The 14,245-nt window shown below is 44.0% G+C and overlaps 1 protein-coding gene across 2 annotated transcripts in view; it reads right to left on the bottom strand.

Annotated features, from left to right (window-relative positions):
* The window catches only part of FANCL (FA complementation group L), a 117,453-nt gene that overhangs the window by 5,912 nt on the left and 97,296 nt on the right, over positions 1-14,245 (bottom strand). For both annotated transcript variants that reach the window (XM_068232419.1, XM_068232420.1), the window contains exon 12: positions 9,005-9,121. In XM_068232419.1, the coding sequence (XP_068088520.1) occupies positions 9,005-9,121 (117 nt within the window). The remainder of the gene's footprint in view (positions 1-9,004; positions 9,122-14,245) is intronic.

The raw sequence follows: 14,245 nt of genomic DNA, 5'->3' as shown, positions 1-14,245 counted from the left end.
GCAGTAGTATCTGAATAACACCAGAAACAAGCATGCAGCTAGTCTTGTCAGATCTGACTTTAAAGTCAAACACCTGATCTGCTGCATGCTTGTTCAGGGGCTATGGCTAATAGTATTAGAGGCAGAGAATCAGCAGGGCTGCCAGGCAACTGGTATTGCTTAAAAGTAAATAAACATGGCAGCCTCCATATACCTCTCACTTCAGTTCCCCTTTAAGGCTGGCTTTTGCTAGGATCATGATTCCCGGTGCACCTACTGCATGCCAATTACAGCGCAACCTGATGGGTGTTTAGGCGCAATTACTATACAACCGATTAAAAATGCACAAGTAAAGCAGCAGGTCAGCCGTTTGCAGTTTGGTAAGATTACATCTCAAACACATGGCTCTAATGGTGCTCTTCCCATGTGATTTCCATCAAGGTTGAAGCACTCGACTGCAAGACACTGCTACACAAACAGTCCTAACTCAAACCCTCAAATGAGACAGCAGTTCCAGTGACGGCTGAGTGATTTTTAACATGAAATATTTTGCACTACAATTTTTCATGCACAAGTTTTTTTCTAATTACGCTTTAGCTAAACTATGTACCTGAAGTATGGTTTTAAAATCAAATTGTAGAGGGTCAATGCTTCGTAGTAGTAAGGTTGTACTGCATACAGCCTCGGCTGCAATCAAAAATGGGGTCAGTGATTGGCAAATCAATTATGATTTGCCAATCACTGACTAATTTTACCACCTCCATGCAGTGTGAGGGTTTACCTACACAATCTGTTCATAGTTTCCATATAACTGTTGACCCTCATACTATTGGAGGTGGTAAAATTGATCAGTGATTAGTCAATCATAATTGAAAGTGTGTACCAGGCTTTAGTCACCTTATTCAGATGAGAATCCAATTATGGACTTGACAACCATTTTGCCTCCCTTTCTGATGCCGCATCTGCCTGTCCTCAGTACTGGTCCAGATACCAAGCAATAATACCAGTAGTGGTGGTGTTCAAATCTTGGTTTTTCCATTCCAAAATGCACATTAAGACGTACACCACACTTCATCACCAAAGCGAGTAGAGAAGGTCACGAGGTTGCAGTCCACGTCGCCCTTAAAGGATACCACAACCAAACGGTTGTGGTAAAAATGATTACAGCACTGTGTAGGTTGTAATCGGCCATTCCTCCTGCCCCCCTCCGTCTGCCGCCATTCTCAGTTTATACATCCCGGTGTGCGGCGACTTTATTGAACTTTGACCCGGACATACTGCGCCCTGTGTGCGCAATATGTCCTTCCCTCTTCACTTCTGGCCAGCGCATAGTGCGAAGCTCAGAAGCACGTTGACTCTGTGTGTGCACGCCATTAAACCAAGCGTAACATGATTAGCATGTGACGCTTGATGTAATGGAGCGCACACCCAGCACAGAGGTGTCAGCGTGCTTCTGACTAGAGTTGGGCCGAACCTCCGATTTTAGGTTCGCGAACCGGGTTCGCGAACTTTCGCGGAACGTTCGGTTCGCGTTAAAGTTCGCGAACCGCAATAGACTTCAATGGGGATGCGAACTTTGAAAAAAAAAATAATTATGCTGGCCACAAAAGTGATGGAAAAGATGTTTCAAGGGGTCTAACACCTGGAGGGGGGCATGGCGGAGTGGGATACACGCCAAAAGTACCCGGGAAAAATCTGGATTTGACGCAAAGCAGCGTTTTAAGGGCAGAAATCATATTGAATGCTAAATGACAGGCCTAAAGTGCTTTAAAACATCTTGCATGTGTATACATCAATCAGGTAGTGTAATTAAGGTACTGCTTCACATTGACACACTAAACTGTTCACTGAACAGAACAGGTATACAGTGGCGGGTTCACAGAACAGGTATACAGTGGCGGGTCCACTGAACAGAACAGGTATACAGTGGCGGGTTCACAGAACAGGTATGCAGTGGCAGGATCACTGAACACAATAGGTATGCAGTGGCGTGTTCACTAAACAGGTATACAGTGGCGGGTCCACTGAACAGAACAGGTATACAGTGGCAGGTCCACTGAACAGAACAGGTATACAGTGGCGGGTTCACAGAACAGGTATGCAGTGGCAGGTTCACTGAACACAACAGGTATGCAGTGGCGGGTTCACTGAACAGGTATACAGTGGCGGGTTCACTGAACAGGTATACAGTGGCGGGTCCACTGAACAGAACAGGTATACAGTGGCGGGTCCACTGAACAGAACAGGTATACAGTGGCGGGTCCACTGAACAGAACAGGTATACAGTGGCGGGTTCACAGAACAGGTATGCAGTGGCAGGATCACTGAACAGGTATGGAGTGGCAGGATCACAGTACAGGTATGCAGTGGGCTGAGGGCTCACTGAACAGAATAGGTATGCAGTGGCAGGATCACTGAACAGGTATGCAGTGGCAGGATCACTGAACAGGTATGCAGTGGCAGGATCACAGTACAGGTATGCAGTGGCAGGATCACAGTACAGGTATGCAGTGGGCTGAGGGCTCACTGAACAGAACAGGTATGCAGCCAGGAAGAAGTTAAGCCTAACTAATCTTTCCCTATATGAGAGACTGCAGCAGCTCGCCCTACTCTCACTAATGCAGGCACACGAGTGGCCGTAATGGCCGCCGCTGCCTGCCTTATATAAGGGGGGGTGGGGCTCCAGGGGCTAGTGTAGCCTAATTGGCTACACTGGGCCTGCTGACTGTGATGTAGAGGGTCAAAGTTGACCCTCAGTGCATTATGGGGCGAACCGAACTTCTTCCGCAAAAGGTTCGCGTGCGGTACCCGCACGCGAACCACCTACGTTCGCGCGAACCACGTTCGCCGGCGAACCGTTCGGCCCAACTCTACTTCTGACCCTCACATTATGCACCGGCCAGAAATGAAGAGGGAAGGACATACTGCGCACACAGGGTGCAGTATGTCCAGGTCAAAGTTCAATAAAGTCGCCGCACACCGGGATGTATAAACTGAGAATGGCTCGAATGTGCTGATTATAACCTACACAGTGCAGCAATCATTTTTACCACAACCATTCGGTTGTGGTATCCTTTAAAGCGGTTTAAAACCCTGACATAATATTCAATAAAACATGTTTACCTACTTTTTATATGCCATACGGTTATCATATTTGCATTTGTGCATAAGTATTATTCATTTAGAATTTATAGGTTTCCAAAAGTACAGTTTTTTGCTTTGTGAGCTTACTTTGCATTTTATTAATAACTGGTTTTATTCATTGCTGTATTGCAGGCAGACATGCTTTCAGTGTCTCTGTCTCCAGCAGCTTCTCCCCAGTCAGAGAATGCGTCACATTCCTCACTTGATACATTTTAAGTAAACACAAGATAACATTATCTAAAGTTCGGACGCGTCTGCATTTCACTGCACTGAACCTTCAAGTTCCGTGTGTAACCCTTCGAATGCTGGTCTAGTAAAAAAAAAAAAAATGCTGGTTGCAAATAATATGCTGTAAATAATGTTTTAGAGCAAAGATGAAATGCAGGGTTATATTCCACTTTAACGTGACTCAGATCCTTCCGGCTTGGAAAGCATCGGAGTCATGTGAAACACGACGTGTTCCACAACGCCGTGACCCTCTCCACTAGTTTTGCTGCTGAAGGGCAGTGTACGGCATAATACATGTGTCCAAATGAACACATATCCAGACACCAACACAAAGTATCAACAGAGGTGCAAGAAAGGGCCATTGGTAAGGAGTGGCTAGGCTTCCAACAAGAAAGAAGTCAAGCCAAACACTGGACTTAGGCCTCGTTCCCATTGCGTTGGCATTTTGTTATTTTTGACACAATTTTTATTTCCGATTCCCGGCACTTGGATGGGCGTTGAGTTTCTGTGACAAGTGCTTTTCTCAAGAGTTTTTTTTTTAATTAACTCCCTGACAAGTCAGGAAGTGAACTCTTTGACCCAGAAAATAATAAATACAATGTATTTATTCTTAAAAACGCAAATGCAATCGATACACAAAGCAATTTTGTGAGCGTTTTGCGTTTTTCCTATACCTTCCATTGAGGCAGAATAGCCTCAAAAATGGTACAGGCACTGCTTTGCTGAGTGTATCGGAAATGAACCGCTCAGATGTGAACTCTCTCATAGAGAATCATTGCACACGCGCTTTCAGGGCGATTTTGAAAATCACCAGCGCTTACAAAAAAAAAAAAACGCCTCCAGTGTGAACAAGCCCTTAATGTGGATAAAAGATGTTTCTTTCATTTAAAGAGACTCCGTAACAAAAATTGCATCCTGTTTTTTATCATCCTACAAGTTCCAAAAGCTATTCTAATGTGTTCTAGCTTACTGCAACACTTTCTGCTATCACAGCCTCTGTAATAAATCAATGTATCTTTCCCCTGTCAGACTTGTCGGCCTGTGTCTGGAAGGCTGCCAAGTTCTTCAGTGTTGTGGTTCTGCTATGAACTCCCCCTTTCAGGCCCCTCTCTGCACACTGCCTGTGTGATATTTAGATTAGAGTAGCTTCTCTCTTATCTTTTACAAGCTGGATAAATCCCACCCTATCCTCCGCTCTCTCTGCCTCCTATTACTCCTTGCTGCAGGTGACATTTCACCAAACCCCGGACCCTCTCTGCCGGCTCGCTCCTCACTCTTACACACTAATCGCACTGCAAACAGCCAACCACATGCACACCGAAACTGCCACAACCTTATTAATATTCCTCCTCTCCCCCCTCCTCCCCCACCTATCTCTGCTGCTCTCTGGAATGCCCGCTTAGTCTGCAACAAACTTCCTTTCATCCATGACCTATTTAATTCCAATGCCTTCACCTTCTTTGGGGTCACAGAAACATGGCTGACGCCTTCTGACACGGTCTCACCTGCCGCCCTCTCTTATGGGGGATTCCACTTTAGTCACACGCCTAGAAGTGGGAATAAACATGGCGGTGGTGTGGGCATTCTTTTCTCTGATAGATGCTCCTTCAAGCCACTCACCCCCATTCCTTCTCTTTCTCTACCTTCCTTTGAAGTCCATGCAGTCTGTCTATACTCTCCCTCTAACCTCCAGATCGCAATAATCTACCGCCCTCCTGGCCCTGCTTCCTTCTTCCTAGATCACTTCTCTGCATGGCTCCTCCAGTTCCTGTCCTCCGATATCCCGACCATCATTATGGGTGACTTTAACATTCATGTTGACACCAACAATTCTGCCGCCACTAAACTTCTGTCACTTACTTCCTCCTACGGCCTGTCTCAGTGGTCCACTGCTCCAACTCACTCTAATGGTCATACACTTGACCTCATATTCACTCGTCTCTGTTCTATCACTGATTTCACTAATTCTCCTCTCCCACTCTCTGATCATAACCTACTAAACTTCTCTCTCTCCTCCTCTCTTCCTACCACCCTGCCTCAAGCACGCTCATATACACGCAGGAACTACCGCAACATAGACATGCAATCTGTCTCTGATGCCTTGGCACCTCTCCTCACACAACCATTCACTGACCCTGACTCAGCAGCTGCACACTATCACTGCTCAATCACGCAAGTCATGGATAAAATCGCACCCCTCACCAATGTCCGCCCGCACCGTGTCAGTCGCCAACCCTGGCTGACCAAAGCTACTAAACAGCTAAAGGGGTGCTCTAGGGTAGCTGAACGCCGTTGGAGAAAAACTAATACGAATGAGGATTTCATTACTTACAAAAAAAGAGTTGAACAAGTTTAAAACCGCTCTCTCTTCTGCAAAACAATCATACTTCTCCTCCCTCATATCCTCCCACTTGCACAATCCAAAGCGCCTGTTCAGTACTTTCAACTCCCTTCTCCATCCACCCCCTCCTCCTCCTTCTTCATGCTTATCAGCTGAAGAATTTGCAACATACTTTACAGATAAAATTGCAAAAATCCGTAGTGTGTTTTCCACGCAGACATCAAACTCCATCTCCGTTCCTCTTGTTGACTGCTCTCTTTCCAGTTTCTCTCCACTCTCTGAACATTCGCTCTCTTCCCTTATCTCCAAATCCCATCTAACCACCTGTTCTTTGGATCCTATCCCATCACATCTCATTCCACAGCTATCCACATCCCTCATCCCTGCCCTAACATCGCTGTTTAACCTATCCCTCTCCACCGGAATTTTTCCATCCTCACTCAAGAGGGCTGTTGTAACACCACTACTTAAAAAACCATCTCTAGACCCCACCGAACTTGCTAACTACCGCCCAGTGTCACTTCTTCCATTTGCATCTAAATTACTTGAACGCCACATCCATGCAGAACTAAGTCAGTATTTATCTGCAAATTCCTTGCTCGATCAGTTCCAATCTGGCTTCCGGCCAAACCACTCCACAGAAACAGCCCTCACCAAAGTAGCTAATGATCTCCTCACAGCTAAATCCAAAGGCTATTATTCCATACTCATCCTTCTAGATCTGTCATCAGCATTCGACACTGTCGACCACACTCTACTCCTACAGATCCTTTCATTTATAGGAATAAAGGACCTCTCTCTCTCCTGGATATCTTCCTACCTCTCTGGAAGGTCTTTCACTGTTTCTTATTCAGATCAGGCCTCCTCTTCACATCCTCTGTCTGTAGGGGTACCTCAAGGCTCTGTCCTCGGTCCCCTCCTCTTCTCCATCTACATGCACGGTCTTGGTAACTTAATCAGCTCATTTGGTTTCCAATACCACCTATATGCAGACGATACACAACTGTACCTCTCGGCCCCAGACCTTAACTCCCTCCTCACACGGGTTCCCGACTGCCTGTCCGCTATCTCCTCTTTCATGTCCTCTCGCTTCTTAAAACTTAATATGAATAAAACTGAACTAATAGTCTTTCCACCATCCCTGTCCACCCCTTTGCCTGATATTACAATAAATGTTAACAACACGTCTATAACATCAGTTCCCAAAGCACGGTGCTTGGGGGTAATATTTGATTCCTCTCTCTCATTTACTCCTCACATTAACTCCCTAACCAGCTCCTGCCATTTCCAACTGAAAAACATAGCACGTATCCGACCTTTTCTCTCCCATGACACAACCAAAATGTTAGTACATGCTCTTATTATATCTCGATTGGACTATTGCAATATATTGCTTGGTGGACTTCCAACTAACCGACTAACACCGCTCAATTCTGTACTGAACTCTGCTGCTCGACTCATTCATCTCTCCTCTCGCTCTTCCTTTGCTGACCCTCTCTGCCAAGCTCTTCACTGGCTACCAATTAATGAGAGGATTCAGTTCAAACTCTTAACCATAACCTACAAAGCTCTCCACAATCTCTCTCCCCTGTACATCTCCTCACTAGTCTCCAGATACCAACCCAACCGCAATCTCAGATCTGCACACAAGCTTCTTCTATCCTCTTCTACAATTACCTCCTCACATTCACGTGTACAAGACTTCTCACGTGCCTCGCCCCTCCTCTGGAATGCCCTTCCACAACACATCCGCCACTCTTCCACCTTCGAAATCTTTAAACGCTCCCTCAAAACCCACCTTTTCCGACAAGCATATTCTCTAGCTTAGGCCATGCACCCACTAAATAACCTAATTACGCACTGCCTGTACATATACTGTATACTTCCCCCACCTCTTGTTTCCACCCCATTCCTTTAGATTGTAAGCTCGCAAGGGCAGGGCTCTCACCCTTTTGTGTCATGGAAAGTTATTAATTCAATTGCTTGCACACTGTTAGACATTTATACATTTTAGTCATCATGTTAAATCAAGTTGTAATCAGCAGTGCTGTATCTTGTATCAGTGTTCATATTTCATGTATATCATTGTCTGTATCCCTTGTTTGTTTTCTTACATTGTACAGCGCCACGGAATATGTTGGCGCTTTATAAATAAATAAATAATAATAATAATAAATGGTCCTCTGAGCTGGCTGGGCTTTCACATACTGAGGAAATTCAGACAAGGGCAAAGCTGTTTGCAGGAAGAAACGAGCAGCCTGAAACTTCAGTGCATGAGAACAGGGTGAAAGAAACACACAAATGATCTCTTGAGATTCAAAAGGAAAGGTGTATACAGCCTGCTTGTGTATGGATGTATTTTCTATGTGTGGACATACTGTACATCAACCTACTTCCTGTTTTGGTGGCCATTTTGTTTGTTTATAAACAAACTTTTTAAAACTGTTTTTAACCACTTTTAATGCGGCGGGGAGCGGCGAAATTGTGACAGAGGGTAATAGGAGATGTCCCCTAATACACTGGTATGTTTACTTTTGTGCGATTTTAACAATACAGATTCTCTTTAAGCACTGAAAATAAATAACGTATTCTAGACAGGTGAAACACAACTACAGGTAGTCCCTGACTTACAAATGACCCGCCGATACGAACGGCATGCATTCTCTGCTTCCATGGGAACAAGTCAAAGTTTTTTTTTTCAAATTGGACTTGTAGTTTTTTGAGAAAATCAATTTTAAAAAAATCTAACAGAAAATGGCTTTTAACTTCCTCAGCAGTAAGCCCGAGCTGAGCTTGGGCTATGCCGCCGCAGAGGATTTCTCAGGCCCTGCTGGGCCAATCTGTAATTTTTTGCTACACACAGCTAGAACTTTGCTAGCTGCATGCATAACTCGATCGCCGTCGCTTGCCGCTGACGGGGGAAGCCAAGCAGGAAATCCCGTTCTGAACGGGATTTTCTGTGTGCTCTGATCGCCGGAGGCAATCGGAAGCACTTAGTGGATGCCGCTGCACAGGCTAGGCTCGCTACATGATTAAAAAAAAAAAATTAAAAAATAGTGCTGCGCTGCCCCCTGGCAGTTTTAATTGACCGCCAGGGAGGTTAAACTTGTATAAACAGGTTAAAAGGGCAGAGATGACACAAAGGGGGACACTGGAGGTACAGGGGATAGAGATGGCACAATGTTCCGACTTAAGAACAGATTCAGTTTAAGTACGAACCTACAGTCCTTATCTCGTTTGTTAACCGGGGACTACCTGTACTCCAATTTGTAAACAGCTAAAGAGGCACAATCTAAAAGTCAAAATGCTTACCTCATATAAACAAGCTTGGTGAAAAGGCTGCCCGCAGTGAGGGTCATCACACACCTGGTCTGGAATGGCAGAGTCCAGTCTGTAGGCATAGCATATTCCACAGTCCATGCTAAAATCCTAAAAAGAAAAAAAGTTTGTGAAAATGAATCTAACTTCTGCTGGCTGACCTGCTCATCCACTACCTCTAATATGTTTAGCCATCGACCCTGAACAAGCATGAAGATCAGATATTTCTGACTGATGTCAGACTTAATCTAGTCAAATGGCAGTTGCAAGCTTTCTGGTGTGTGATCTAGATACTACTGCAGCCAAAGGGATCAGCAGGACTGCCGGGCAACGGGTATGGTTTAAAAGGAAATAAATATGGCAAGCTCCATATCCATCTTTGTTCAGGTGTCCTTTAAAAAGTGTAGCCAAGGCAAAGAAAAAGCATGTAGACAAAGACTGAACTGGGCAAGAATGTGAAAGAACGGGCTCATCCCTTGACATATTAACTATGCTGCGAAGAAACTGTAAACATGGTGGAGACTCTTGACTAAGAATGCAGATCTACTGAGCAAATACTGAGGGAAGTAAGTGGCAGGACCTTTACCTCAGAAACCAAAAGTTGCTTGGTTAGCCAGTGTTGGAAAGTACATAAGTTGACTTATAACTTATCTCTAAATACCTGGACTAGGGTCCCTGATTAATATAAGGAGCACAGAAATAATACTGTATGTAGCAAGCACTCTCCATGTAGTACAGACCCATGTTTACTTCAAGTCCTATATTGCAGCTTGCTCATGCAGATAAAATATGGGTCCTAGGAGAAGGGTCATATGACTGTATGTAGCCACAATCTAGAATACTTTTTTCTGAAAAAAAAGGTCAGTATAAGGAACGGTTGTCCCCTCTGGAAACATTGTTTTCTGTCCACAGACAAAGAATAAAAGTGCTGGTTATCTGATGACTTACTTGTGTCCTTTTATGATAGAAACTGTGGAAAAGAAAATTGTCTGTATAGAGAACAAGCGTCTTACTGTGCCCTGCAGCGCTCTCAATGCCCAGCTCCAAGCCAACATCTCTCATTTCAGGCAATCACCTATACATTAGCAGAGGAGCAGGTGTTCAGAATCCCCATCCAACAAGACACACACCGCTTATTTTCCAAAAGGGGAATTCTGCAGCCTCAGTATTGATGGACACAGCAAGAATCCAATCAGAACCCCTTATAGTGGAAGCTGAGAACAATTACTTTTTCTTCATTATTTACATTGAGATTTCACCAGATTGATTTTTATATTAAGATTTTAAGGAGAGCTGCAGTATATTCAAAAACAGAGCCAACAACACAGATCAGTAGACTCACAGACATTTCCTAATGTGAAAAATTAGGGGTAGAACAGTTGAGATGGGGATTTATTGGATCATATGGCGTCACCACAATTTGACGTTTTTAATGGTCGTAAACAGTGGCAAGGATGATGGAAGAGGCCATGACCTGTGACTCTTCAGCAGCCCTCATCTTCAACTTCCAGCAAGCAAGTTTCAAAAACTATGCTCTTGATATTAACATCTGGCCACGAATAAAATTGTATTAAAATCTTGGCTTTTCCTGTTCAGTAAGGCATCTTTCACAGTGCGACGTTAAAGTCGCACGTTAAAACAACATTTAACACAGAATAACTCACTGCAATGAAACATTAATGCCCTGTTCCCAGTGCACACGTTGTATTGGTGACTAACGCTGCACGTTAAGTTTGCACATGCTCAGTAATGACTTGGAAGCATGCTTATTGCCTGTATGATCTACTGTATGTGATGATAACGGGGCATTAAGTTGCGTTGCGACTTTTTTGGGGAGTTGCATTGTAATTTGCGTTGCGACTTTAACGTATCAAAATGCACCGTCCTACTGTGAAAGATGCCTAAGCCAGCACCTATTCAGTGAGGAGACCTTGGGCAAGACTCCCTAACACTGTTACTGCCTGGCTCTGAGTCCGCCAGGAGAAAAGAACGATATAACTGTTCTAAGTCTTCTCACTAACATTTCTAAACAATTTCTTCAATGTCTCCTCCCCCCTCCCCCCACCAAAAAAAAAAATGTTACAATGCACTATGGTGCCCAGAACAAAAATGAAATCAGACGGTGAAGTCTTTGCAGTTCTGCTGTCTTTGCTTATCAAACATTATGCACATTACTAAAATACGCACAGCAATGCATATAGTGTGAACAGTCTTACCCTTCCCAGATACCTGACTTTCACCTTCCCACTTAATGTCAATTCCTTCCTATTGCCCATCCTCCAACCTTAACGGCAATTCTCTCCCGACGTCCAACCTTAACCTCCACCCATAATGTTACTCCCTCCCTGATGCCGAATGGTAGTCTACATTTGCCCTATCCCAAATCCCACTAAGTGAAGCCTAAACCTGACAAACTGATAATCAAATCCTATACTAGCCTTTCTTAGCCCTCACCACAAGCACATAAGAGGTGAAATGTTTCTGGGCTGGAGACCAATTACCCCCTCTCAGCTGTGAAAACACCTGAGCACTGGATGCAGATACACTACAGCCAAATGGCTGTTTTCACTATGTAATAACCAAAAGCCAACACTCAAATCAACTCCTTGCAGCTCTGAAACCCCCAGAACTGGCTACATTGCTGTGCCACTATCCAAGCCAATTCCAGCAGCTCAGCCATATTACCAATGCAGTTTGCCCAAATAAACCATGGCAGAACTAGAATTTGCTGCTGTATGTATTTTTCATAGTCACATCATCCCTGCTGAAGAATTTTAGATTTTTTTTCCCTATGATAAACTTGAGTTCAGGAGATTTTGCGTTTTTTTTTCACCTTTTTTATATAATCTGCTGTAGCGCTCCTTTTTAAGCATGGGATCAGTACTCTTCTCTGGAGTAACAACTGCCTAGAAATAGTGATTATCATGTCTACGAGAACTCATGGAGAAGCATGTGATCAGTTTGGTCAGGTGACAGATATGCAAGTCTCTGATTTATTAGTCAGGATCATGTGCTAAAGCAGGATGTGATCACAGTAAATCAAAGCTTTGCAAATCTATCAACTAATCAAACAAATCACATGCTTCTCCTTGAGTTCTTCTAGACCAGTGTTGGCTAACCTTGGCACTCCAGCTGTGGTGGAACTACAAGTCCCATGAGGCATTGCAATGGTCTGACAGCTCTAAGCATAACTCGGGGAGGCAGAGGCATGAAGGGATTTGTAGTTTTGTCACAGCTGGAGTGCCAAGGTTAGCCATCACTGTTCTAGACCATCATTACCTAGAAATTGCCCTCTGCACAGCGTACACCTAGTAACTCTAGCACTGATCCAGCGATTGGCAAGCCTTTGCTGCTGCCTTTGCCACATGCTTGTTTCCGGTGTGTAATTAAGATACTGATGCATGAGATCAGCAGTACTGCCAGGACACTGGTATTATTTAAAAAGTAATAAATATGGCAGCTCCCATATTCCTCTCACTTCAGTTGTCCTTTAATTCGTATAATATTCAGAGCTGAACAGATGAGACTACTCATTTCTCAACAAGACTGGCGCATCACTTGAAGGCTTTCATGACCTATTAAAATGGTCAATGAAAAGATCGGTACTTTCAGAAAAGAGTTTCAGCATGAAGGAGTTAAAAGAAAGATTCCGCTACTACATACAGCTGGGAGCGGCAGCCATAATACAGATATCGTAAATTGCATGTACCACTGAGATCCCCTGGGGAAGAGCCAGTTCTCGGCACACTTTGTTCTAAAGTATTTTGTTATTTGGGCTCTAAGTGCTCTAAAAGTGCCATGGCAAATTGCAGGTTTCTCGAGACACTTTTAAAAATAGTGAGACTTCAGAAATGACTTTGAAGGTTGATAGATTAGGTAAATATTGAGCATTTAGTGAAAATGGTGGAAGAAAATTATTTGTTTGTTCTGTACAAGTAATTATTACCATAATATAGTCCTAGCACTGTACCTCCTGCAGTTTGCAGCAGAGCACATTACTTAAATACGCCCTGTTGGGTTTAGGATGGTTTTGGCAGCAGCAAGCTGAAATTAAGGCATTGTGAAGGAAAAGATAGTCAATGATAAACAATGTGCATGCAGCTTATTATTGTTAGTTCGATCATACTTTAGTTATTATAAAAGAAAATATCCAGCTTTTTTCCGAACTTTTTAAAATTGTAAGTTTCTTCACTTTATACTGTAATATTAGAATGCAACTACAAGTACCTCATCATGTTTACTTTATAGGAAAGTTCAACAATGTTTGGGGATTAGTGTTAAGCATGACGGTCAGGTGAAGGTTTTTGGTTACTGAATAGTATCAGAATGAGTTGAGTCATCTGGAAGCAAACGTTTTAAAGTTTGACTCAAGATTAAAGAAAACCTGAACTGAAAATAAACAAATTATATAATTGTATGTGTAGTAGCAATAGTATATAGAAGCTTCCTGCAGTCTTGTATTCCTATTTTCAATTTAAAGGGTTATAGTTTAACCCTGAAAACAAATAAAAGTCAGATACATACCTATGCAAAGGGAAAACTTGGGCTCTCATAGAGCCTTCCCTGTCCACGTTTCAGCTATGTTCCCGGCTCAAATTTGCCAACTCCAGGGGCCTTTGGAAGGCTTCAAAAGCACTTGTGTACCCGACTGCTTCCAAAGTCAGTCAGCTCTGAGGAATGTTCTATAGCAGGGGTGCCAAAACTTTTCCGGCTCGCGAGCTACTTAAAAAATTATTGAGCAGGAGTAATCTCCCCCCCCCTCAAATAAAAAAAATCCACCACAGAGGTAGAGGAAGCCCCCCTCCCCCAGCATGGACAGTGTAATCATGCTCCCAGTATTGGTAGCCCCCTCTCCAGCATAGACAGACAGATTGCTGTGCCCCAAGTATTAGGCAGCCCCCCTCCCCAGCACAGACAGAAAGCTTGGGCCCCCGCTCGGCGCTCCCCAATAGACAGATTTGTCCCCTGCATTAGGCAGCCCCCCTCCCCCAGCACAGACAGATTGTGACCCTTCCCCAATAATCAGCAGAGGTGTCCCCAGTATAAGCAGCCCCCATTAGGAACTACTCACCTTTCATGTCCTGCTAACGGGAAAAAGCCAAGCCACATTGCTTCCTGTGCTCCGCCTGAAGGGGAGGAGACACTCTGCACGTTTCTCAGCCTAGAGGGGAGGAGACGCTATCTCACCATTTGTCTCTCTCCTCTTCAAACACGCCTCTCCCCTCCCCTTACCGA

Source organism: Hyperolius riggenbachi, chromosome 4 (genome assembly GCF_040937935.1).
Source record: "Hyperolius riggenbachi isolate aHypRig1 chromosome 4, aHypRig1.pri, whole genome shotgun sequence".
Taxonomy (NCBI): Eukaryota; Metazoa; Chordata; class Amphibia; order Anura; family Hyperoliidae; genus Hyperolius; species Hyperolius riggenbachi.
This window is presented reverse-complemented; position numbering and strand designations above follow the sequence as displayed.